The sequence below is a fragment of the Arachis ipaensis genome, chromosome B5 (genome assembly GCF_059453495.1).
Source record: "Arachis ipaensis isolate K30076 ecotype BB chromosome B5, ASM5945349v1, whole genome shotgun sequence".
Classification (NCBI taxonomy): domain Eukaryota; kingdom Viridiplantae; phylum Streptophyta; class Magnoliopsida; order Fabales; family Fabaceae; genus Arachis; species Arachis ipaensis.
Genome location: NC_142440.1, coordinates 153,895,905 through 153,919,638, shown reverse-complemented (window position 1 = coordinate 153,919,638; position 23,734 = coordinate 153,895,905). Strand labels below are relative to the sequence as shown.

Genomic DNA, 23,734 nt, shown 5'->3' with positions numbered 1-23,734 from the left:
AGCTTGCCATCTTTACAATTGGAGCATAGGCCGGTTTATCACATGGTGGAGTTCTTGCTGGCCTAGCAGCTTGTGGGGTAGTGATGAACATTGTTTCCACAGCTTCTGACTTGATGTAAGATTTTAAGACTGGCTACCTTAGCCTCGCTTCGCCTTGTTCCATGTTTATGAGCCAAGTAATTGGCATAGTAATGGAGTGTGTAGTTTCTCCTTGTGTCTTTTGGATTTTCTACAAAGCATTTCCTGATCTTGGGACACCAAATAGTGAATACCCTGCCCCAAATGCAATGGTTTTCATGAACATGGCCATATTGTGTGTAGAAGGCTTCAAGTCTCTACCAAAACACTGCCTCTTGCTTTGCTATATCCTCTTTGGTTCTGCCATTGTAATAAACATGATCAAAGATTTCCAAGGTAAAAGAGGGAGGTACATACCACTTCCAATGGCCATGGCAATACCATTCTATCTAGGATCCTACTTTGACATTGACATGTGTGTTGGAAGTTTGATATTGTTTGTGTGGGAAAAGTTGAACAAGGCTAAGGCTAATGCATTTGGACCAGCTGTAGCTTCTGGTTTGATTTGTGGTGATGGAATATGGACTCTGCCTTCTTCAATTCTTGCTCTTGCTGGAGTTAAACCACCTATTTTTATGAAGTTCTTGTCTAGGGCCACTAATGCCAGGGTTGGCACTTTCTTAGGGAATTGGGGTTCAATGGACTTGAATTCAATTAGTGTCTTAGGGAAGTCTTAAAGCATGTTCTTGGGATTTAGGCGATGTCTGGTCGGGTGACAGTTAAGTAGACGAGTCCTCCAATTAGCTATCGATAAAGAGTAGGATTATCCAAAGCAGTGCCATTCATAGGAGTAAATCGAACATTAGGCTCAAGATGAGTATACTAAGTGCGACTATTTGTAATTCCGTCTCGAGCAAGAAGATTTGAAGCATATTTAGCTTGAGAGAGATAGATGCCATCATCGGTGGATATGACTTCTAGACCAAGAAAATAACTGAGAGAACCAAGATATTTCATCTCAAAAGTACTGACAAGCGGGAAATCCTGTCGGTAAAGAATTTTCACCAATATAAGCGCGTTGTAAGTATAGCTTCTAAACCAACAGAAAATCCCTTTCGTACAAACGTTTGGTTGTCACAAGTAACAAACCCAATAAAATTTATAAACCGAAGTATTCAAACCTTGGGTCGTCTTCTCAAGGAATCGCAGGGAAGTATGATTTATTATTGGTTATGGAAAACAGTAATTTTGGGTTTTCAAAAAGGGTTGAACAAGGGAAAATAAATTGCAGGAAATAAATTAATAACTATAAAACTCTTAGCAAGGTATGAAAACTGGAAGTCCTATCCTAGTTATCCTTATCAGGTGTGATGAGAATTGGATTTTGCTCCCACTTAGTTAAGTCAAATGGACAAATCAATTTAACACCTAAAGTCCTAGTCAACTCCTAAGGAAAGACTAGAGTTATAGGAATTTAAATCAATCAGGAAAGATAACAATTATCAATCACGATGAGTTTGACAACTCAAGAGTTACCAATTAATCAACCAAAGCCAAAAGAGAAAAATCTAAATTATTTATATAAATAAAGGAGAGCAATCAAAAGTCTGAAATACCTCGAACTATATTAATTAAGAAAATCATAACATGAATGGGTCATAAGCCAATTTGGCAACATAAGTCAGATACGAATAAAAGCATTTGAATAAATAAAGATGTAAAAGGAATATTGAACCTGAGAAAAAGTTGAAATCCTAATCCTAATATAAATCCTAAGAGAGAGGAGAGAACCTCTCTCTCTAAAAACTACATCTAAATTATGAAAAGTGAATTATGAATGTATCATGAGTTGTTCTTTGATTCCTCCATTCTCTGGCTTATATTCTGTGCTTTTGGATTCAAAATTGGGCCGAAAAGGGTCCAGAAATCGCTGGAGGCGTTTTCTGCAGATTCTGGTGCGTGGCGTCTGTCTCGCGTTCGCGTGGGTCACGCGATCGCGTCATCTGGAGTTTTGCTCTTCCACGCGGTCGCGTCAGGCACGCGGCCACGTCAGTTGTATTTTGCGCGAGTCACGCATTCGCGTCATGCACGCGTTCGCGCGGATGCCAGTTTGCGCAAAGCACGCGTTCGCGTCGTTCACGCGGGCGCGTCGCTTCCAGTTTCTTCAAAAACTCCATTTTGTGCTTTCCTTCCATTTTTGTATGTTTTCTTTATGTCCTCTAAGCCATTCCTGCCCTATGAGACCTGAAAATACTTAACACACAAATCACGGCATCGAATGGTAATAAAAGGTAATTAACATTTAATATTTTTTAAAGCATAGAAAACATGTTTTCCACATATATTACATAATAAGGAAGGAAATGTAAAACCATGCAATTTATATGAATAAGTGGGTGAAGGATTGAATAAATCACGTAAATTAAACACAATATAAATCATAAAATATGGGTTTATCAAGTACGCTGAAGGGACGCCTTGAGATCAGAGATACCATCAACATCATCTTCAGTAATGATCATGTTATCAACATACAGAAGTAGAAGAACAACCCCACGTTCACTTTTACGAATGAAAAGAGCATTCTTATGAGGGCTGCAAATGAAACCAAGACTGCTTATGGTAGTGCTAAACTTGTCAAACCATTCACGAGGAGCTTGCTTAAGTCCATAGAGTGCCTTGCAAATGAGACAAACTTTGCTAGAAGGACAAGAATAACCCGGAGGGGGTTTTATATAGACCTTCTTTTTTAAATCTCCATTAAAAATGCATTCTTCACATTCATCTGACTGAGAGACTATTTTTTACCGCAGCAATGGCAAGAAGAGCGCGAACAGATGTAAGACGAGCAACAGGAGTAAAAGTCTCTTCATAGTCAATACCATACTCTTACGTACAACCTTGAGCAACCAATTGTGCCTTATAACGGTCAATAGAACCATCAGAGCGAGTCTTGATCTTGCATACCCATCTACTTCCCACCACTTCCTGATTAGAAGGAGGATCAACCAAATTCCAAGTGTGTGTCTTTTCAAGTGCCTGTATTTCTTTCTGCATTGCTTGTTGCCAATTTGAATTTGTGGAGGCTTCTCTGAATGACTTACGTTCATGTTGATAAAGAATAGTAGAAAAACAATGATAATTAAGAAGATGAAGAGGTGAATTTCTTACCCTTGAAGAACGAGTGAAAGGAGGAGGTATGATGGTAGGAGTAGGAGCTTCGTCCAGTCCGAAATCATCGGGAGATGGAGAAGGCGGAAGAACAGGAGGCTGTGGAGGATGACTCGATATAGAACTTGTAGAATCATCACTAGAAAAAGGTCAAAATTGGGGTTAGTGAAAAAAGGTGACTGAGTAGGAGGAATGGACTCAAAGGAGGAGAACCGAGAAAACATGTGATGCTCCTAGCAGACAACATGACGAGATATACGAATACGTTTAGAGAGAGGATCCTAACAATGATAACCTTTGTGTTCAGTGCCATAACCAAGGAAACAACACATACAAGCCCGAGATTCAAGTTTACTATGTTCATGAGGCTGAAGAAGAACAAAGCAAACACAACCAAAAACTCGAAGAGAACTATAATCTGGAGAGGTATCATAAAGACGCTCAAAGGGAGTAACATTACCAAGAATAGAAGAAGGGAGTCTATAGATAATATGAGCAATAGTAAGACTAGCTTCACCCCAAGTACGCTTAGGACATGAAGAAGAAAGAAGCATTGCACAAACAAAGTCGAGAATGTGACGGTATTTGCGTTCAGCTGGGCCATTTTGTTGAGACGTACCAAAGCAAGAAAACTCAGACAAGGTACCATGTTCTGCAAGAAAGGTTAAGAGTTTGGAATCACGGTATTCCATAGCATTATTGCCGCGAAAAACCTTAATGACCTTGGAAAATTGAGTTTTAATCATAGTGGCAAAGTTAATATAAATCTGAGGTAACTCATGGCAATTGGTTATCAAATAAACCTCAGTAAAATGTGAATAATCATCAATGAAAATGACAAAGTATCGAGCTCCTTCCATAGAAGCGGTGGGAGCGGGACCCCAAATATCAGAGTGGATAAGATCAAAAGGAGAGCAAGCAAGAGAGGAAGTATTGTGAAGAGATAAAGCGGGTTGTTTAGTAGTTTGACAAGAAATGCAATCAAAAGACTCATGATTAACTTGACCCAAAACACCCTGAGACATAAGAAGACGCATCTTTCCCAAAGAGGTGTGGGCAAGACGTTGATGCCATAAGTGAAGAGTAGAAGGAGAAGAAGCAGCACAGAGATTTGGCACAGGAGGAATATGAAGATTCTCGAGTTCAAACAACCTTCTGACCTTACGTCCAGTCCCGATGATTTGTCCTGTCTGACGATCTTGTACACGACAACCAGAAATGGAAAAAGTGACATCAAAATCGAGATCAACAAGTTGACAAACAGAAATAAGGTTAAAGTTCAACTTGGAAATATAATAAGTATCAAGGAGATTAAGAGTTGACTGGGAAATAGAACCCTTGTCTGTTGCGTGCAAGAGGGAACCATTAGCAGTATTGACAAAAGGTGCATTTGTAGTGGTAGACAAAGACGAGAAGAGATGACGCAAAGGTGACATGTGATTAAAGTAGCCGGAATCAAAGTACCATGTAGAATTACCTAGAGTAGTCGGAAAAGCAGCAGGAGTATTACCAAAAAGGGAGAGAAGATGCTTAAGAAGAGACGCAATATCAAAGAGAGAGAGATAAGAGACGGGTTGAGAGGAGCAGAAGTGGTAGATTCAGTAGTAGAAGCAACAGTAGAAGCAGACACATTCTTGGAGAAGTTGGGATGACAAGCATGCGTGAGGTGATCAGGACAAGGTGGGCGAGTAGGACATGCAGTAATCAAATGTCCCGAGAGCTTACAATAATGGCAGAACAGCTGTGAATAATGGTAACTAATGTGACCTTTGTGGTGGCATGTGCGACATTCAACAGAAGGACAGGCTGAGAAGAGGTGCTCGGAATGGTTACAATGTCAACAGAATTTACCCTTTCTGTTTGTGGCAGCAAAAGCATCTAACTTTTCCATAATAGTAAATAGAGATCAAAGAGGGGAGAGAAAGCCGCAATTTCATAGCAGAAAATGAGAAAACATAGTGCAGAATCGGAAAGGACTCACCGAAAAATCTTAGGGAGGGTCCCACTGTTTGTCACATCAATGCCACGTCAGCGCCACATTAGCATAAGGAGGCCACGTGGTGCGTCCGAGTGGAAGCGGATGACACGCTAGCGAGGTGAGCTGGAGAGCGGGTCAAATGGCGAACCGGGTCAGGTCCGGGTGCGGTCTACCGGGAGAAGAACTGGAACGCGGGTCAAGCGGCAGACCAGGTCGGATCCGGGTGCGGGATGCTGGGTCAACGCGGAACAAGAGGCGTGCGACACGTAGAGGAGCGGTGGACCGTTGATCGCGAAGCTCAATCTGACGGTGCAGAATGAATTTGGAAGGAGAAGCAAGCTGGTCGTGGCAACTTCTTGTGGCGGCAGATGACGGCGAATATGGAGGTGTTGGAATCATGACGACGAGAGAAACGCGGTGGGGATAGCTGTGAAGAACCAAAGCGTCAGGAAAGGATCAAAAAACGAGGCTAAAAAAGACTAGTGAAGGAGAAGGAACAAGAGGGTTATAAACCAATTTACATGAAAAAAAAGGAACCTATGCTCTTGATACCATGTTAGGAATAAGAGAGTAATCTGAAATAGTGCATTATTCAAGGTTGAGGAAAAATACAATGTACAAGGGATATATATAGTTGCTAATAGAATTAAAGTAATAAAAATATAGAATTCTACAATTAATATATAGATAGCATATGTAAACACAAATAATACTAATTGATCTAATTCGATTCTAATTATTCTCTTAACATCAACTTTAGTGCAAGACTTGTTTAAGTTGCAACTTTCAAGTTTTTGCTATACTTTTCTTAGGGAATAAAGGTCAAATTGTATGTAGCAAAATTGGTTGAAGTTTACATTTTCATAATTCTGCTTTCACATGTAGTTGAACAAATATGATAAAGACAAAAAGTGCAGTGTTATATCAACAAGTATTTGGTTTCATGCTTAGATTGATTGTGTTATTTTGAAGTTCCTAAAACAACTTCATTTCGGGTATCCAAACATTTTATCATTTCTTTGTAATTCTAAAACAACTATAGTATATCAAAATTAATCATTAAAATTAACTATTAATATAAAATATATATTAAAATATAAAATATATATTAAAAATAAATTAAAATATATTTATATTTATATATAATATATAATAATTTATTTTAATATTTAATTTTAATATATAAATTATATTTTATTTTAATATATAAATAACATTTTTAATTTTAAAAATTTGTTTTTACTATAAATAAAAGTGATTAAGAGTGCTTGGATAGAATAATTAAAAGAGGTAACGTATGTTTCTAGAAAATTTTAATTATTTTGCGAAATATCTAATTTTAAATAAAATGTATTTAATTTTGATCTATACAAAATAATTTTATAATTACGTCTAATTAGATATATCAATAAAAATAAATTATACTTTACATGAACTATTTGAATAGAAGTTTAAAATAAGATAGAAACTCAATTGAGCTTAGATAAAGTTGAAGTTGATAATTAAGAAATTAAAAGATAGTTTAGTCAAAATATATTAAATTATTTAATAACTTTTAAGTATCAACTTTAGCAACAAAAAAATTAGAATTTGGATTCTCTAAATTTTAAATTTGTATTTTAGAGGGTAAAGTGTGATTTTCTATCTTTGAATAGTTTTTCTCTCATATTTATTTTTGGTCCCACCTATAAAATAAATGGTGAGAGATCACACTTTAGTGTCTAAAGTAAAATTCAAAAGATTAACTAACAAGTACTAGCTAAGTAGCTATCAGCTTCAACTGCACATAGCTAAGTAGCTATCAGCTTCAAATCGCCATGAACTTCACAAATAATCACAACATCGTGGCGAGCGTAGTTGGTGTGGTCAGTGGCGAGTGCTTCATCTCCCAGAAACCCTCATCATTATTCACTCCTCGCTCATGTTGCGTTCATCAACCAGAACTTCTCTGCGTTTCTTTTGGCAGCAATCTCAATCTCAATTTGGTACTCTTTCTCATCCCAAACCCTTCATTTTTCCCACTCATATTGATGCCATCAAGGACAGACCCCTTCTCGTAGATTCTATTAGGAATCTCCAAAACCTTGATTCTGCTTTGCATCTGTTTGACAAAATGGTTTCCATGAACCCTTTGCCATGCGTGAATGACTTTAACTTTTTGTTTAGCTCTATTGTTAAGATGAAGCATTACACAGCTGCCATTTCCTTAATCAAATACTTGTTCTCCTTACGACTCAAATCTGATGTCTATATACTCAATATTGTCGTCAATTGCCTGTGCCGTTTGAACCACACTCCCTTTGCCTTCTCTGTGGTGGGGATGATGTTCAAAATCGGATTGGAGCCCGATGTGGTCACATTTAACACCATTGTTAATGGTCTTTGTATTGAAGGCAATGTGGATTATGCTATTTGGTTTCTTGACCACATGGATTACTTGGGATATCAACCCGACTCCCACACGTTTGGAGCAATTATAAATGGATTGTGCAAGACGGGCAACACCCCTGCTGCCATTGCCATTCTAAGGAACACGGAAACAAGAAACTGCAAACCTAGTGTTAATGTTGTGGGTTATAGCACAATTGTGGATAGTCTTTGCAAGGATGGGCTGGTTTCTGAGGCTTTGAGTCTATTCTCGGAAATGACAACGAAAGGTATACAACCCAATACTATCACTTACAATTGCTTGATTCAAGGACTCTGTACTTTCAGCAGATGGCAAGAGGCTGTGTCCTTACTGAGAGAGAGGAAACAAAAGGGAATTGTGCCCGATACGCATACTTTTACTATTTTAGTGGATGCTCTTTGTAAAGAGGGAAAGATTTCAAGTGCTAGGGCCATACTTGGTCAAATGCTTCGAATGGGAGAGGAGCCTAATGTTGTCACCTATAACTCAATGATTGCTGGTTATTGTTTCCTAAGTCAAATGGAGGAGGCCATGAAAGTATTTGATTTGATGGTTCACAAAGGATGCCTACCAAACGTTACGACTTATGCGTCGTTAATTCATGGGTGGTGCAAGATCAAAAGGATTGATAGGGCTATTTATCTCTTGGATGAAATGATCAATAAAGGATTAAATATGAATGATTCGACTTGGAATACTCTTATCGGTGGATTTTGCAGAGTGGGTAAACCTTTAGCTGCTAAAGAATTATTTTTTACAATGCACAAGTTTGGTCAACATCCTAATCTACAAACCTGTGGGATTCTATTGGATGGCCTATTCAAATGCCATTTGTCTTCTGATGCAATATCATTATTTAGAGAAATGGAGAAGAATAATTTGGATCTTGATATTGTAATTTATAGTTTGGTGATGAATGGGATGTGCCAAGCTGGAAAACTAAATGATGCACGTGAACTCTTCTCCTGTCTGCCAGCAAAAGGCTTGAAGCCTGATGTATATACTTATACAATAATGATCCAAGGCCTTTGTAGGGAAGGACTTTTGGTTAATGCTGAAGAGTTACTGGTCAATATGGAAGAGGATGGCTGCCTGCCAAATTCCTGCACATATAATGTCTTCGTCCAAGGATTACTGCGACAAAATGATGTTCTGAAGTCAATAAAATATCTTCAGATTATTAAAGACAAAGGTTTTTCTGCAGATGCCACCACTGTGAAATTGCTTATAGATTACTGCTCTGTCCACAATGCTTTTCAAGAATTTGTGCAGAAGATTATTTGAATATATAAATATAACCTATTAGTTCATTATTTGAATCGAGGATTTGATGTTTCAGATGTTGCATGACATATTCTGTATTACTTGGTTGTTTAATTTTGAGGCTTTAGATTGGGATAAGTTTGTCTGGACTTTCTGAACAATATGAAACTGAGACTTCCATTCCATGTTCCTGTTTGTTTGCAAATTGGCTACAGCATAGTAAGAATCTCATTCTTGAGAAGGTTATGCATTGACATTGTGTTATTCTAGTCTAGTTTGTTTTAAGCTTCATTCATGTGGGTTTTTACGGAGCAAGGTAAAACTTATGATAGTTTGTGAGCATTGAATTGGATTCCTTTCTTAATTCTTGTTATGTGTTTTATAGAAGATCCAGACATTATATTTAACGTTGTTTGCATAATATTGTAGAATGTCTTAGAAGGTTCTGCAAGTCCTCCAGAACAATCTCAAACACTCTAGAATATTATATAAATACCATTAAATATAACATCCTAAATTTTACCGGGACAAAGAGCCTCCATTTTGGGGAAGGCTGGCCTATTCATATACCAACCAAAGCTCAATGATGTAAAATCATATATCATTTGTGTACCTAATAAATCCTTGTCTTGTTAGAATGTTAGGTTGGGGGATACTGTGAACAATATTTTTTTTAAAAAAAAAAATTTATATTATCAAGATATAATTGTAATTGAAAATATGAGATGCCTTGGTTTTACTTGTAATTATGTATAACTCGAACTAGGCTCGTCAGACGCGAGGGCCAAACTAATTTTTTTTTAATTATTTAATAAAAACTTTAAAAATTAATGTAAAATATATTTTTGTTATATTTTGTATGTTGTGTTTAATTAATTATTCTGATTGAAATTACGTTAAAAAAAAATTCTAATTGTGTTTTTAGCTTAATATACAATATAATATCTTAATATTATCAAATATTTAATCAATAAATAATTTGTATGATTTAAAAAAGGCTTTTGAGCATAGCAACTTATTTCTTTCGGGATAAAATATTTGGCCAAGTCAGGCATAATAATTATTTAGTTGCATCTGCCATCGAAAAGGTAACCCTTATTATGCTAACGCTACTTTGTAGCTTATCCTCAGTAAGAATAAATCTTATTTGCAGTGTTTTTTTTTTTTTTTTATTATTATTACATATCTGCTACACATCTAATAGATACCTTAAAATTTGGAGCAGCCAAATAGGAAGGAAGCTAAGAATGGAAAAGGGTAAGGTTTAACTTTTTTAGTTTTTTTAGTAGTTAGTTTGGATAAATTTTTCTATAAAAATTAAAATTCTTATTTATCTATAAATTTTTATATTATAAGAAATCCTCCTTTCTCTGTCCCCACAAAAGATACACAAAAGATAAGAAGTTTTAGTTTCTCAAATATAATGTTTGCATACTAGTAGTTTTGTTTTGTTTTTAGTACAAAATAATCTTCCAAATAAACAAACATAACATTCTAAACAATATTTTTCTATTGAAATAAAAAATAATAATAATAACTTAATGACGCCCCAATGATGATTGATTTAAGGCAAATACCTTTTTAATCATTGGTCTATAATCTTAATATCATGCAATGTTTTACATTCCCATTCCCATTGGTTTGTAGCCATCAAATGAGACACTACAACTCTACAATAATCTCACTTTTAAGAATCCAAGTCCACTTGAATATCTCCCTATTGCCATCTCAAATCCAAAGTCCCCCAATATTATTGTGTGCTATATTAGTCAAGTCAACTATTTCACATAGCACATATTAATATTCCAGCTTGTTTTCATATTTTTAATAATTCTACTATAATAATATCTTGGATCGAGTTTTTAGTAGTGAGATTGACTACTAATTTATATATATTTATTAACTATTATATTTTTTTAAAAAGATTAAAAAGCAAAACATCATTAAAAGAATGGACATATACAAGTTAAAGTGTTAAACAGTACATTAGACTACTGATTTGGAATAAAACGAAATGAACACAACTAATGGCATATTGGCATTGTTATAAGAATTGGATTGAATTTATTGGTTCAATTCGGTTAATAAAAAATGGGTATTGAATTAATTCGGTTCAAGATAAAAAATAGTTTGGCAGTAAATTGGTCTAAAATAAAAAAAAATAATAAAAGATTGATTAATTGATTAAACCGGTTTATTTTTAACGATTAATCGATTTAAAATAATAAATAAAAAATATATATTTATTATAAATATATTATTTTATTATATTCGATTAAATTTCAAATTTTCAATTGAACCTTCAATTCTACCAGTTTTATGACCGGTTCGGTTTTCGTATCCTTGATTAATAGACTGTAGTGACCTCTACAAAAGCTGTGACTTTTGAGACACCAACTTGTGGATACATTCACATGCATAATTCCAACTTCTTGTTGGTTATAAAAAGGACTACAAACTACAACTAAATTAATGGCCCAACATAGAAGTGGGGATAGGATGGTGATGGAGAATGGTCTTGACTCTCTTGATCATCATGAACATGATCATGATCATGGAGATGATGGTACCATAGAGCATGAATCAAGACAAAATGGTACCATAGAACTGAGGGAAGAAGAGGTTTCAGTGGAGAAGGTGTTTCAACACAAGCTGGTTCCATCATGGAGGAACCAACTAACTTTGAGAGCTTTTGCAGTGAGCCTTGCACTCAGCATACTCTTCACCTTCATAGTCATGAAGCTCAACCTCACAGTTGGAATCATACCTTCTCTGAATGTGTCTGCAGGGCTTCTGGGGTTCTTCTTTGTTAAGACATGGACCAAGTTCTTGGAAGGTTCTGGAATGTTGAAACAACCTTTTACAAGGCAAGAGAACACTGTCATCCAAACATGTGTTGTTGCATCCTCTGGCATAGCTTTTAGTGGTATAACTTCTTTTGCTATGTCCTTTTCTAAAATTGTAAACTGTCATTCAATCAAATTCATGCATGTTTGAGTTAAATACTTTTATTGACTGACAATACATGATTGGATATCTTTAAAACACTTTTTAAACTTTCTAAACAGATGTCTTGAAATATGATCTGTGATTAGTCTCTAGAGTAGGATTGTTACCTTAGCATTGAAATTAAGAGTGAATACTAGTGTTTTTTTTTTTTTTTTTCACTTTTTGCTCATAGAAAAGTAAAAATAAAAAAGAAAAAGTATATACTTTTCTCCTTGATTAGTATTCTGGCATGATGTGGAACTCTGTGGACCAAGATTGAATTTGTATAAATTTCACTGAAAAATCTTCAACACTAAAGTGGTTAACTAAATATGTATGTAACCAACTTTAACTAATTTTGAAGAAATTTAAGGCCAGATGATATCATGAATTCAAAGATAATGCCATTTTTGTGTCTTGAGTTTCAGTATATACCAAAACAAATTTGAGAGGTGCAAAAAAAAACAGAAAAGAAAAATATTAAAGAAAAACTTGATGATTACTCTATATTCTATAAGAGGTATATGTGAAACCATGCTCACTATATCATCTATCACTAAGGTAATGTTAATCTAAGTTGGAAAATTATATCATTGTTATTTGACAAAATTGAACGTTTTGGATAACATTTTGTTATTAAGTCATAATAGGAGGCTCATGCTAACTGAAAATTCTGATTCAGATTCTGTGTTTGACTTTTATATGATCAGGAGGATTTGGGAGTTACCTATTTGGAATGAGTAAACGAGTGGCTGATCAAACATCAGATAGCAGTGACTTTAAGGACCCAAAATTAGGATGGATGATTGCTTTTCTATTTGTTGTTAGCTTTCTTGGACTCTTCTCAGTTGTACCTCTTAGAAAGGTATGACTACTTCTTCAAACATTGATTGCATTATCCATTTCCGTTTAACTTTTTTTTTTAGTACAATATATTGGAAAATGAAATAGCATGATGGGAGTAATTCTTGAAGACTTCTAAAGAATAAAAATTTGTTGAGAACTAAAATGTCTGATCTAAAATTCTTTTAGTACCAAATTGGATGTTTATTCATTATCATATTTTACTGTTACCAACTTACCATTTGTTATCAACTTATCATTGTCTCAATTTTCATTTGCATGCTGCAGATTATGGTTATTGACTTCAAATTGACATATCCAAGTGGTACTGCAACTGCTCATCTTATCAACAGTTTCCACACTCCTCAGGGAGCCAAATTAGCAAAGTATGAACTTTAGCAGACTCTAACTGCATCAAAAGTTGGATATCCAAAAATAATTTCTTGTTTCTTTTTCCACTACTCCAGGAAGCAAGTGAAAACTTTGGGAAAATTCTTCAGTTTTAGTTTTCTATGGGGTTTCTTTCAATGGTTCTATACAGCCACTGACCAATGTGGATTTCAAGCCTTCCCTTCACTGGGGCTCAAAGCATATCAGAACAGGTACATTGTGACATATTTGTTTTAAATAAGCATTCATTTTATCTTGAGAATAACATGTGCATAAATCTAATACTAAGATACCTCATATATTGGAACTCATTCTCAATTAGTTATCATTAATTCAGCCTTTACTTTGCTTCAGGTTTTACTTTGATTTCTCTGCAACCTACATTGGAGTAGGAATGATTTGCCCCTACATCATAAACATATCAGTGCTCCTTGGAGGAATCCTTTCATGGGGTCTAATGTGGCCACTCATAAAGAACAGAGAAGGTGATTGGTATGCTAAGGGCCTTGGCGACGGCAGCCTTCATGGAATCCAAGGTTATAGAGTAAGTTTTTGGTTACAAAGCACCTCTAGTGCCATTGTTAATCTAAATGCTTCTAATTGGATGCATCTTTCACCTTGAACTCAGGTATTTCTAGCCATAGCTATGATCCTTGGAGATGGTTTATATAACTTCTTCAAGGTGCTAACTCATACATTCTTGGGTTTGTATACTCAATTTCGGAACAAAAGGGAAAGTGTTCTTCCTGTTGCTGATCAGGACTCTCCATTGCCTCCTCAGCAATCCTATGATGATCAGCGCCGCACCCAACTCTTTCTTAAAGATCAGATTCCCACATGGTTTGCAGTTGGAGGCTATGTAGCCATAGCTGCCATCTCTACAGCCACTTTGCCTCACATATTTCATCAACTGAAATGGTATTACATGATTGTCATCTACCTCATTGCTCCTACCTTAGCCTTTTGCAATTCTTATGGCTCTGGACTGACGGATTGGTCACTTGCATCCACCTATGGAAAGCTTGCCATCTTTACAATTGGAGCATGGGCCGGTTCATCACATGGTGGAGTTCTTGCTGGCCTAGCAGCTTGTGGGGTGATGATGAACATTGTTTCCACAGCTTCTGACTTGATGCAAGATTTTAAGACCGGCTACCTTACCCTTGCTTCGCCTCGCTCCATGTTTGTGAGCCAAGTAATTGGCACAGCAATGGGGTGTGTAGTTTCTCCATGTGTCTTTTGGATTTTCTACAAAGCATTTCCTGATCTTGGGACACCAAATAGTGAATACCCTGCCCCAAATGCAATGGTTTTCAGGAACATGGCCATATTGGGTGTAGAAGGCTTCAAGTCTCTACCAAAACACTGCCTCTTGCTTTGCTATATCCTCTTTGGTTCTGCCATTGCAATAAACATGATCAAAGATTTCCTAGGTAAAAGGGGGAGGTACATACCACTTCCAATGGCCATGGCAATACCATTCTATCTAGGACCCTACTTTGCCATTGACATGTGTGTTGGAAGTTTGATATTGTTTGTGTGGGAAAAGTTGAACAAGGCTAAGGCTAATGCATTTGGACCAGCTGTAGCTTCTGGTTTGATTTGTGGTGATGGAATATGGACTCTGCCTTCTTCAATTCTTGCTCTTGCTGGAGTTAAACCACCTATTTGTATGAAGTTCTTGTCTAGGGCCACTAATGCCAGGGTTGACACTTTCTTAGGGAATTGAGGTTCAATGGACTTGAATTCAGTCAGTGTCTTAAGGAAGTCTTAAAGCATGTTCTTGGGATTTAAACTTTAGTGCAAGACTAGTTTAAGATGCAATTTTCAAGTTTCTGCTATACTTTCTCAGGGAATGAAGGTCAAATTGTATGTAGCAAAATTGGTTGAAGTTTATATTTTCATAATTCTGCTTTCACATGTAGTTGAACAAACATGATAAAGACAAAATGTGCAGTGTTATATCAACAAGTATTTGGTTTCATGCTTAGATTGATTGTGTTAGTTTGAGGCTCCTAAAACATCTTCATTTCAGGTATACATACTCCCAACTTCTATTTATAATATATGAATTCTGATAATAAAATTGCATTACAATGAGCTATAACCATTTAGATTATTTAAAACTTACCTGTAATACTCTTTAGCAAAGGAAATTTATTCTTGCAAATTGCAATTAGAGGATAAGCTAGAAAGTAACATTAGCATATTATTGATTACTTTTGGTTTACAAATTCAAATAAATTGTTATTATCCATAATTGAATTTAGGCTAATTCTATGGTGTCTAAATTTTGTCTAGTTTATTTTTTGTAATAAATTCTAAATTTTTAAAAATTATTTATTTTTATACATTTTAAATTAAATATTAATTTTTAACTTTTTTTTAATAAATTAGGCATTACTTTTTAAGCACTATAACAATCACCTTAAACTTAACCAAAAATCTAATGCTAAGGAGATATATAGAAATAATTGGAAAATTTGACCCAAAAGAGATGAGTTTCTAGGCTAAAGAGCCCTTTTCCAACCATGTAAATATATTTAATGATTAAAGATTTAACAATCTTAAAATATTATCTCATATATTACGCCATAATACAACAGCTAAAACATCAAATCCTGGATTCAACTAATGAACTAATGGGTTATATTGATATATTCCAACAATTTTCTGCACAAATTCTTGAAAAGCATTCTCTCCTTTGTGGGCAGATAAGTAATCAATAAGCAATTTCACAGTGGTAGCATCCGCAAAAAAAAATCTGTCTTTCATAATCTGAAGGTAGTTTATTGACTTGGGAACATCATTTTGTCGCAGTAATCCTTGGACGAAGACATTTTATGTGCAAGCATCTGCCACGCATCCACCCTCTTCCATATTGTTTCCGCTTCCTTAGAATCGCAATGGCAGCGAGGGTGTTGCCCATCTTGCACAATCAATTTATAAGGTAGAAAGTAGAAATTCATATGTAATTGCGTGAAAATATTAACTAAAACAGTCAAATGATTTGTGACTCAGATTTGTGGACGTCTGATTGGTACCCCATGTTATCCATTTATAAAGGATAATTATCTTCTATTATATATTACAATTGCATAATAAATATTATTGAGTAATGAGTACACTAGCAGTTTAGCACAATAAATTTTCTTTTTTTTTTCGTACTTAATTTGAACTTAGAATATTATAATTTAGTTGAATTTTAAATAATTAATTTATCGTATCAATTTTACTCATATAGTCATAGGAACATAAATAGAGAGATCGTTACATGGTTCTATGATATATTCAATATGTGTGTTCAAAAATTTATTTTTATCCAAACTTTTAATTACATGCTACATAACTTGAATTGATTAAAAACATGATTATTTTGTGTTAAAGTATATTAGTTTAAACTAGCAAACTCCCTTTCCATATTCTAAAATTTATAAATTCCTTTGTTAAAATATTCAATGCTAATAAGAATAAAATCTTATTGTACCAGATGAAATCTACTATATAAATCATTGATCAAAGTCTCTGCTTTTAACTATTGGTGTCTGTCCCAAGTACTTTTATATATAAATGAAGTAAACTCCTGCATGCTTCATTTCATAACTGTGAAAATAGGGGCAATAGCAAATTGCTCTATGGTTATCTTAACTATCTATATTGTCATCTATTTATTCAAACACTCCATCAATGTCAACAACAAGAAGTGTCAAGGCATCGCATATTTTCAATTATCAATGATATCTTGCTCATATAGAATGCTTTCTTTGACCATATAGTATCTTCCAAGGGGACTAGAAATTTGTTATTGAACAAATTCTCCCGGTAACAAGAACTTTGATGTAACTTTGCATCACTGAACTCTTACTCCATTGTGTCTACTATAAAGTTTTAACTTGCTCCGTAAAAATCCACATGAATGAAGCTTAAGAAGAACTTGGAATAAATTTCGATTACATTCACCTTTTTCAATATCTCGGTATGTTTCATATGTTCCACCTGCCCCCTCACCAACACCACCAACAAGCATGCCATGATTGGTTAGGGACAGACGCTGAACCCAAAAAACAAGTATACAATATATATTGGGCAAACTATTATAACATCAATCTTAAAAACATTCATTAATTCATCAGTTTCTACCTTTTACCAAACACACTACCAGTCTTCTAAATATTCAATAGAACCTACCGATCATTCGTTTTTTTTTTTTCAAGTCCTCCATAAACTTGCATCTTTAGCTTCATGTTCTTTTGTAAAACACTTTTTAAGATGATTGAAATTTGTGTCACTTATATGAACTTCGATTTTGCAAGATGAAGACTGAAGTGGTAAACACCAAATAGTGAGCAAATTTCATTCTCTCTCTCTCGATCTTAAACCCCTTCTCTAATGTATGCACTGGAGAGATAGGTAAGCAGTGGAATATCATCACAGTTCATCCATCATAATGACTTCAAGGTCACCACATCACCTATGCCTTATCATCTCTGTGCCTAATAACTGCGTTTCATATCACACTCTCAGGCAGTCCAGTCTTCATCGCTATCATTATCATCCTAAATAAAATAAGAAAAAAAAAAAAAAAAACATAAAATACAGTTCAGATGATTGAAAAACTAGCAGTGGTTACAGAACTACATGCATGCAAATGCAGCCATGTGTATCAGGAACAATTACCTCTGAAGCATTTGAAAATTCATCATCATCATCATCATCATCATCATCATCATCATCATCATCATCATCATCATCTTCAACCTATATTGAAAAGTGCCAAGGAATCATATTGCAGTGCAAATGCTAATTCAAGTTTTATTAGAAGAGAGCATAAGAGGGAGAGGTTCATAGATAAACGAGTACATTTTCAGAATAGGCAGTGTATTGAATCCCAAAGTGATCAATGGGAAAAATATCCCAATTCAAACATTGTGAAAAAAAAAAAGGGACTAAAACCCTAGTATACGATATAATGCGAAACCAGAGACAAACAAGAAGCAAGTGCACTCATGCAGGTACGGAAAAATCAGTGATCAAAATTCAAGAAAGAAAATAAAGTCAAAGAGTGTTCCTCAAAGTATTAGTAGAAAACTTAAATATCAAAGACAGAACAAAAGGAAATTGAGAGATGGCAAAATGCAGTTTGTGGCAAACAATTATCGAAAGCAAAGCTAATCCATGAAAGAACGGGAGAACCAGTAGAAATTCTAAGATTTACTTCCTATATAAGTTGCTGAGCTGTTTAACATTATGATAAGCATCAACCAATAAGTAAAATCATGGACTTAAAAAGGGAAAAAGTTACCTTATGCCCCTTGCTTTTTACTGTAATATGTTCATCTGAAAAATAGCATACACCGTAAGTTTGCCAAAGTTGTTAGTGAATGACTTATTAAGATAGAAGATTTTAGAAACTTTAGAAGACGAAAAACCGACATTTAGTTACAGAAAAGAAGCAGCCTTTAATGCAGATTGGTAACTCCCTAAAAAGAAAAAAAATAAAATAAAATAACGGTTGAGTTGTTTCCGTATGACCTCAAAGTCTTGGGTTCAAGCCATAGAATCAGCCACTAATGCAATTATTAGGTTAGGCTGCCTACATTACACCCTTTAGGTGCAGCCCTTTCCCGGACCCTGCGTTAACATGGGATGCTTGTGTACTGGGCTGCCCTTTGGACAGCTACATGAAGAACAATAAGAAAAAACATAAAACGTCTTCTAGTTTCTACTGATTTGTTGATGTTCAGGCAGGGATTATATCAGAGTCAGAAAACAACCATATATTGCATAGGACATGCCATATCAATAGGGCCAAAACTTATCTAAGATTAATAGCTACTCAAAGTTTACGGAGGACTTCCAAAGAAATATCCATAGATCCATTCATCTTAGATTGAATTTCTACATTTTAATAATGATAAAAACACAGCCAATAGAGAGTTAAGTTGGATAGGAGGATATTCACCGAAAGTTTTGTCCTTGGTCTTCCTTGCCCGTTTTTTGGTTCCTGCATCCTGTAACAATAGCCAATTTATTAGCTTTTATCATATTCCAACGTTGAACCACTTACTGCTATTAAGATGATTCTGTATTCAGGAAAATGAGGACCTGATCAATCTTTCTTTTTGAACCACCAGGCTGCAATTTCTGGCCAGTAACTGAAAAACACCAATAGTTTTATCATTCAATTTTCACAAATCCAATTGCTGATAATTATACAAAGAAACAAAAGTTTTACAACCTTCAGATGATTGAGGTTTCCTTGTTGAAGCCTTCTGAAAAACAAAAAGGAATTTGACCATTAAATATATACAAGAATATCAGATTATTCAAATTCATCTTGGTGTGAAGGAAAGATATTGAGAATTGAGACCTTAAGGTCTTCCAAAGAGTATCATGCAGAGATACTTGATTGAGATGAACAATCATGTGTTCTCATTGCATGCATGGATAGACAGATAGTTATCAGAAGTGAAAAATCTCCACGTTTTAAAACAGGCAACCTAGACATTAGACAAGGCTCCCACCTAGTGATGTTTAAGGAAAGTAGATGTAGGTAGATTTTAACTCATGACTTCCAGGTCACAAGGTAAAAACCTTATTCTTGTGCTGATTTACATGATCTAAACATGTATTTTTAAGGTTTTGAAAATTGTTTATATTAATCCCAGTCCCACGCATATCAATTGACCCCCGCCCCCCCTCTCCCGGCAAGGAAGAACCCCACCCAACCAAAAAAAAAGAAAGAAAAGAAAAAGAAGCAAGTACATCTTCAAATCTTCCAAAAGAATATTAGAAAGTAGAGGTCATATGACAAAATCTTAGATCCATGATCAAATAAGATTTGATTTCAAACCACCATTAAAAGACTACATAACCTAGTGTCTAGCAAGAGGCTAAGAAACATTTTCTTAATTAATTAGAGATGCAATTCAAAAAGCACCTCCATATCTTCGATGCCCTTTTTTCCTTTTATAGAAGACCAAACTTTCATTCATAGAAATTGCCAGAGGGCACTTACCAAGAAAAAACATAAGATCTACATCTAAAAAGACTAATAAATATCTTGTATGTTGAACTATAAACTGAGAGGAGGCGCAATATTCGACTACAGAGAATCTTTAATACAAAAAGAAAAAGAATAGACTAATATTGAGATATACTGAAATTAAATGCTGGTCCTGCTTACAGTGTCAAAACCTTACCTTCTCTTCTGCTTTCTTGAATAATGTGCCTATAGTAGGCTGGACAAGTGAAGCATTGTTACTAGACACAACTTCATTATTTGCAGTGGCTGAAGCAGATCGAGGAACTTTCTTAGATTTTAAGCCTGAAGCATGCTCTTTATTTTCCTCACGGACTTGATCCACTTCGGTTGTATCCTCATTATCAATGTCAACAACTACAGGGCATGGACTTTTTCCCTGTATTGATGAGTTAACAAAGATAGAATAAAACTTCAATATAAAATATAAGATCAATGAATTTCTAAATTTCGACATTTTAATGATGATCGAAGAAATAAAAAGCAAAAAGGACAAATAATGTTGAACACAGTTGCAAGTAATGAGGGTAAAGTATTAAGGGAATAGAGTTTTTTATGAAAAAAATCTACGTAGAATTAAATCCTGAACTTTTTACCCCCAAATATCAAGGGGATCCAAAACAGACTATTAGAATTATTCAATCTGGTGATCGTCTACAATAGCATCAACTTGTACCAATTTTTCTTCATCTTCAGAAAGGTCAGGGCTGCTTGCACCAGAACTATCATCAGAAGAAAGTTCTGTAAATCTGGTCCAAAAAAAGAACCACATAAGTACGGCCTTCAGTCACAATAATACTAATTTAAGTCAGATCATCCTCCTAAATAACTCAGCAAAATAGTTTAACAGAAAATTATATATGAACATTTTAGCACTAAGTTTCAAGGCAGATTAGGCCCCTGGTTCCAGCACAACTTCACAATATGGCAATAATGTGTTTATAAGAACACCACAACTTTTCATGATTTTATGTCCAGTTAGCAATACGCATAAAGAAATATGGAAGAATTCTGTTTACACATCAACATTATCATCAACAAGAATTAAAAAGCCTTTCTTGAGTAAGAGGAGTTGACTACATAGATTGAAGAATGTCTCCTATTACAAAATAAGGAATTCTTAATAATTTTATTTAATCTGCTGCTATCATGACCAAACCATGATAATTTTTCATGACTTTATACTGGCACACATCAAGTAAACTAATATAGAAGAGGGTCATACTTATATGATTTTCTTGTAATTCTTCCTGAATGGCGGACTGGGACCGTTTCCTTCATATCTTTTGAATTCATTTCACTATCTGATAGATCATTGTCAACTGGTGTCATTGGTGAATCTGATTCTGCACATTGAATTTTGGTTTTGTGAACAGCTTTATTAACTGCAGAATTTGCACCTGCACCCCCTTTAAAGTCATATTCAGCTTGCTGTCCCTGAAATAGAAAGAAACTCCAAACAGTTGTATCAGCCACACAAGAGAGGGAGGAGGAGGCATGGAAGGGGGGAGATTTCATTTTTCCTTCATGCCAAATATAGAAGCACGCAACAGTTGTCTCTATAATTAGGTAACTGTGACAGTGTAAATATTGCTAACCTCATGCAATTCTTTAGGAAATTCCAGCTTAGCTTCTTCTGGATTCTCATCTTTCCTCCCAATCCACCATGCATCCGAAAATACAATCTATTGAAAGCATGAAATTATCAATTACTTCATGCAGAAAATCCCAATTACAGGAAACACAAAATTGCAAATGAACAATCAGAAAGACATGCATAAGATCATAGTTCCTAGACTAAAAGCAAGAGATTCAGGAAGAACACAAAGCATTGTTAGATCTAGACATCTGTATGTTACATAGGGTAAACATAGGAATTGAAACTACATTAATTTATACAATGAAACAACAACAATAACAACAATGCATTTTCCCACTAACAAGGGAAAGAATACCACTGTGTCTTATGATAGACCATACTGTTAACTACAAACCTATTCACCCATCATGAAATGAATATATTAAAAGCCTGTGATAGGAGGTAACAAGGAGAAATTTATTTAGTTGAGCACCTTAAGCATCATCTAACTTGCACTATCTAGATCAGGCGTCAACAAAAATGAAGATAACAATGAAGTGGGATAGAAAGCCAACCATGTTATCAAAAGAATCTTCGCACATTACATTCTTCCCACCTCTGGAGAACTGTAAAGTCAGGTATCTGTTCTTGGGATATACAATAGTACCAAATAACTTCATTTGGCCCTGGAAGGTAAGAGAAATCACTTCAGATACCAAAACATAAAGCAACAAACCCAATACTTATAATCCATCCAAAGCAAGCAACTGCTCATACTCATACTATTTCACAGAAACCCAAACCGACCTTAGTACTGAAACTATAATACAGTATTTACATTTTATGTGGCGGCTATTCCAAAACCAAGTTGTTAGAATTAGTTACAAACTGCAGTAGGCAGTTAAATCACAATTGGTACAAAACCAGGGTAGCTGATCGCATGATGAAGATAAAATATCTCCTCATTCTCTATTTTCAGTTATTCTCGCAGTTCCTTCTCTCTTTCTGCCTCATCATAGTTGACCCTAGCAACTAAGAACAACAAAATCGCATCCTTCGAAACATTGAAAATAATGCAGTGAGTAGCTAAACTATACACTTTTGTTTTTTTCAAATGAAACACGAAGTTAACCTAAATAAGAGCTAATTATACTATCTCTGACACGCTACCATCTCGCTCTCAATTACAAACAAAACTCAAGTAAAATTTCATTTTAGCATAAAAAGTTCAAATTAAATTTAAAAATGGAGATAACCTGCGGAAAATCGAGGTAGAGAATAGGGTTTTTCGTTCCTAGATCCGTGAGCTCGCCGATCTTACCGCCGGCGATGGGAGCAAGGAGGCCGGGGAACGAGAAGAGGAACCTTGTGCTCTTCCTCTGAGACTTCTTGATGATGTCCTTACCGTGGTGCTTCGCCACCGTCGATGACGGCTTCAGTTGGACGGAAGCGGCGTCGCCGTCGGGAACGTCGGAGAGAATGCCGGTGGAGAACGCCAACGCCTTGAGCCTCTTGCGCTCTATGGCTTCAGAGTTTGTTGAGGGATCCATGTCAGTTGCTTCGGCTTCGTCGACGTTCTTCTTCTTTCCGCGCGCCATTGAGATTCTCTTCTTCGGCGCTCACAGTCAGAGGCGGGAAATAAATTATTTTTCTTCGTGTCAGCTTTAATTAATAATTATCACTGGGTTTAAGGTTCACTTGTTTTGTTTCAGGCTTTCAGCTTGTTCTATCAAAACTAAATAATACTAACAAATAATATTATTCTATAACAGTATAACCTCTTTTTCATTTTTTAAATAAATAAAAAAGCTATAAATATTTGTGCAGCACAAGTTAAGAATATGTTTGAAAGTTTAAATAATTGCTATTTTACTTTATTTTGGCCTACTAAAATTTAGTTGAGGAGGCTAATGAGTTATATCTTAAATTAGTTTATGACAAAATAATTTTTTTTAAATTATTTATTTTTACATTTTGATATATATTAAGTCTCACATAAATAAGGAGATATTGAAAAAAGAATGTTCCAATAAAATTGCTAAAATTAGATTG

General features: G+C 35.1%; 4 protein-coding genes across 5 annotated transcripts; 3 read left to right on the top strand and 1 right to left on the bottom strand.

The window, feature by feature from the left end:
• Window positions 1-176: 176 nt before the first annotated feature.
• Window positions 177-755, top strand: LOC148566278 (Oligopeptide transporter OPT superfamily protein). The gene has a single exon (XM_088487486.1). The coding sequence runs from the start codon at window positions 192-194 to the stop codon at window positions 753-755; it is 564 nt and encodes a 187-aa protein (XP_088343612.1). The 5' UTR covers window positions 177-191.
• A 6,208-nt stretch (window positions 756-6,963) lies between these two features.
• On the top strand, window positions 6,964-9,031 carry LOC107642171 (uncharacterized). The gene is made up of 2 exons (XM_088486097.1): window positions 6,964-7,152; window positions 7,561-9,031. The coding sequence occupies exons 1-2, from the start codon at window positions 7,089-7,091 to the stop codon at window positions 8,859-8,861; spliced, it is 1,365 nt and encodes a 454-aa protein (XP_088342223.1). The 5' UTR covers window positions 6,964-7,088; the 3' UTR covers window positions 8,862-9,031.
• Window positions 9,032-11,244: 2,213 nt separating this feature from the next.
• On the top strand, window positions 11,245-15,051 carry LOC107644603 (putative metal-nicotianamine transporter YSL7). Its single transcript, XM_021103076.2, has 6 exons — window positions 11,245-11,766; window positions 12,539-12,693; window positions 12,960-13,057; window positions 13,139-13,273; window positions 13,416-13,605; window positions 13,690-15,051. The coding sequence occupies exons 1-6, from the start codon at window positions 11,313-11,315 to the stop codon at window positions 14,788-14,790; spliced, it is 2,133 nt and encodes a 710-aa protein (XP_020958735.1). The 5' UTR covers window positions 11,245-11,312; the 3' UTR covers window positions 14,791-15,051.
• A 1,944-nt stretch (window positions 15,052-16,995) lies between these two features.
• On the bottom strand, window positions 16,996-23,410 carry RHL1 (root hair initiation protein root hairless 1 (RHL1)). 2 transcript variants are annotated; one of them, XM_016348488.3, is made up of 12 exons: window positions 22,939-23,410; window positions 22,258-22,368; window positions 21,702-21,788; window positions 21,329-21,540; window positions 20,780-20,852; window positions 20,264-20,482; window positions 19,300-19,333; window positions 19,167-19,216; window positions 19,024-19,072; window positions 18,364-18,398; window positions 17,739-17,819; window positions 16,996-17,617 (listed from the first exon to the last, which is right to left on the bottom strand). In XM_016348488.3, the coding sequence occupies exons 1-12, from the start codon at window positions 23,278-23,280 to the stop codon at window positions 17,582-17,584; spliced, it is 1,329 nt and encodes a 442-aa protein (XP_016203974.1). In that variant the 5' UTR covers window positions 23,281-23,410; the 3' UTR covers window positions 16,996-17,581. The 2 variants fall into 2 exon arrangements, with proteins under 2 accessions (XP_016203974.1, XP_088345233.1); XM_088489107.1 differs by having other exon boundaries at window positions 19,300-19,330.
• Between the last annotated feature and the right edge of the window lie 324 nt (window positions 23,411-23,734).

Excerpts from the sequence above, each read along its gene's own strand:
- LOC148566278 (XM_088487486.1), top strand. The coding sequence starts at position 192 with ATGGAGTGTGTAGTTTCTCCTTGTGTCTTTTGGATTTTCTACAAAGCA.
- LOC107642171 (XM_088486097.1), top strand. The coding sequence starts at position 7,089 with ATGTTGCGTTCATCAACCAGAACTTCTCTGCGTTTCTTTTGGCAGCAA. Across the intron at positions 7,153-7,560 it reads GCAATCTCAATCTCAATTTG|GCAATGTGGATTATGCTATT; the intron begins GTACTCTTTCTC and ends TTTGTATTGAAG.
- LOC107644603 (XM_021103076.2), top strand. The coding sequence starts at position 11,313 with ATGGCCCAACATAGAAGTGGGGATAGGATGGTGATGGAGAATGGTCTT. Across the intron at positions 12,694-12,959 it reads CAGTTGTACCTCTTAGAAAG|ATTATGGTTATTGACTTCAA; the intron begins GTATGACTACTT and ends TGCATGCTGCAG. Across the intron at positions 13,274-13,415 it reads CTCAAAGCATATCAGAACAG|GTTTTACTTTGATTTCTCTG; the intron begins GTACATTGTGAC and ends ACTTTGCTTCAG.
- RHL1 (XM_016348488.3), bottom strand. The coding sequence starts at position 23,280 with ATGGCGCGCGGAAAGAAGAAGAACGTCGACGAAGCCGAAGCAACTGAC. Across the intron at positions 21,789-22,257 it reads AAGATTCTTTTGATAACATG|ATTGTATTTTCGGATGCATG; the intron begins GTTGGCTTTCTA and ends TGCTTTCAATAG. Across the intron at positions 20,853-21,328 it reads ATTACAAGAAAATCATATAA|ATTTACAGAACTTTCTTCTG; the intron begins GTATGACCCTCT and ends TTTTTGGACCAG.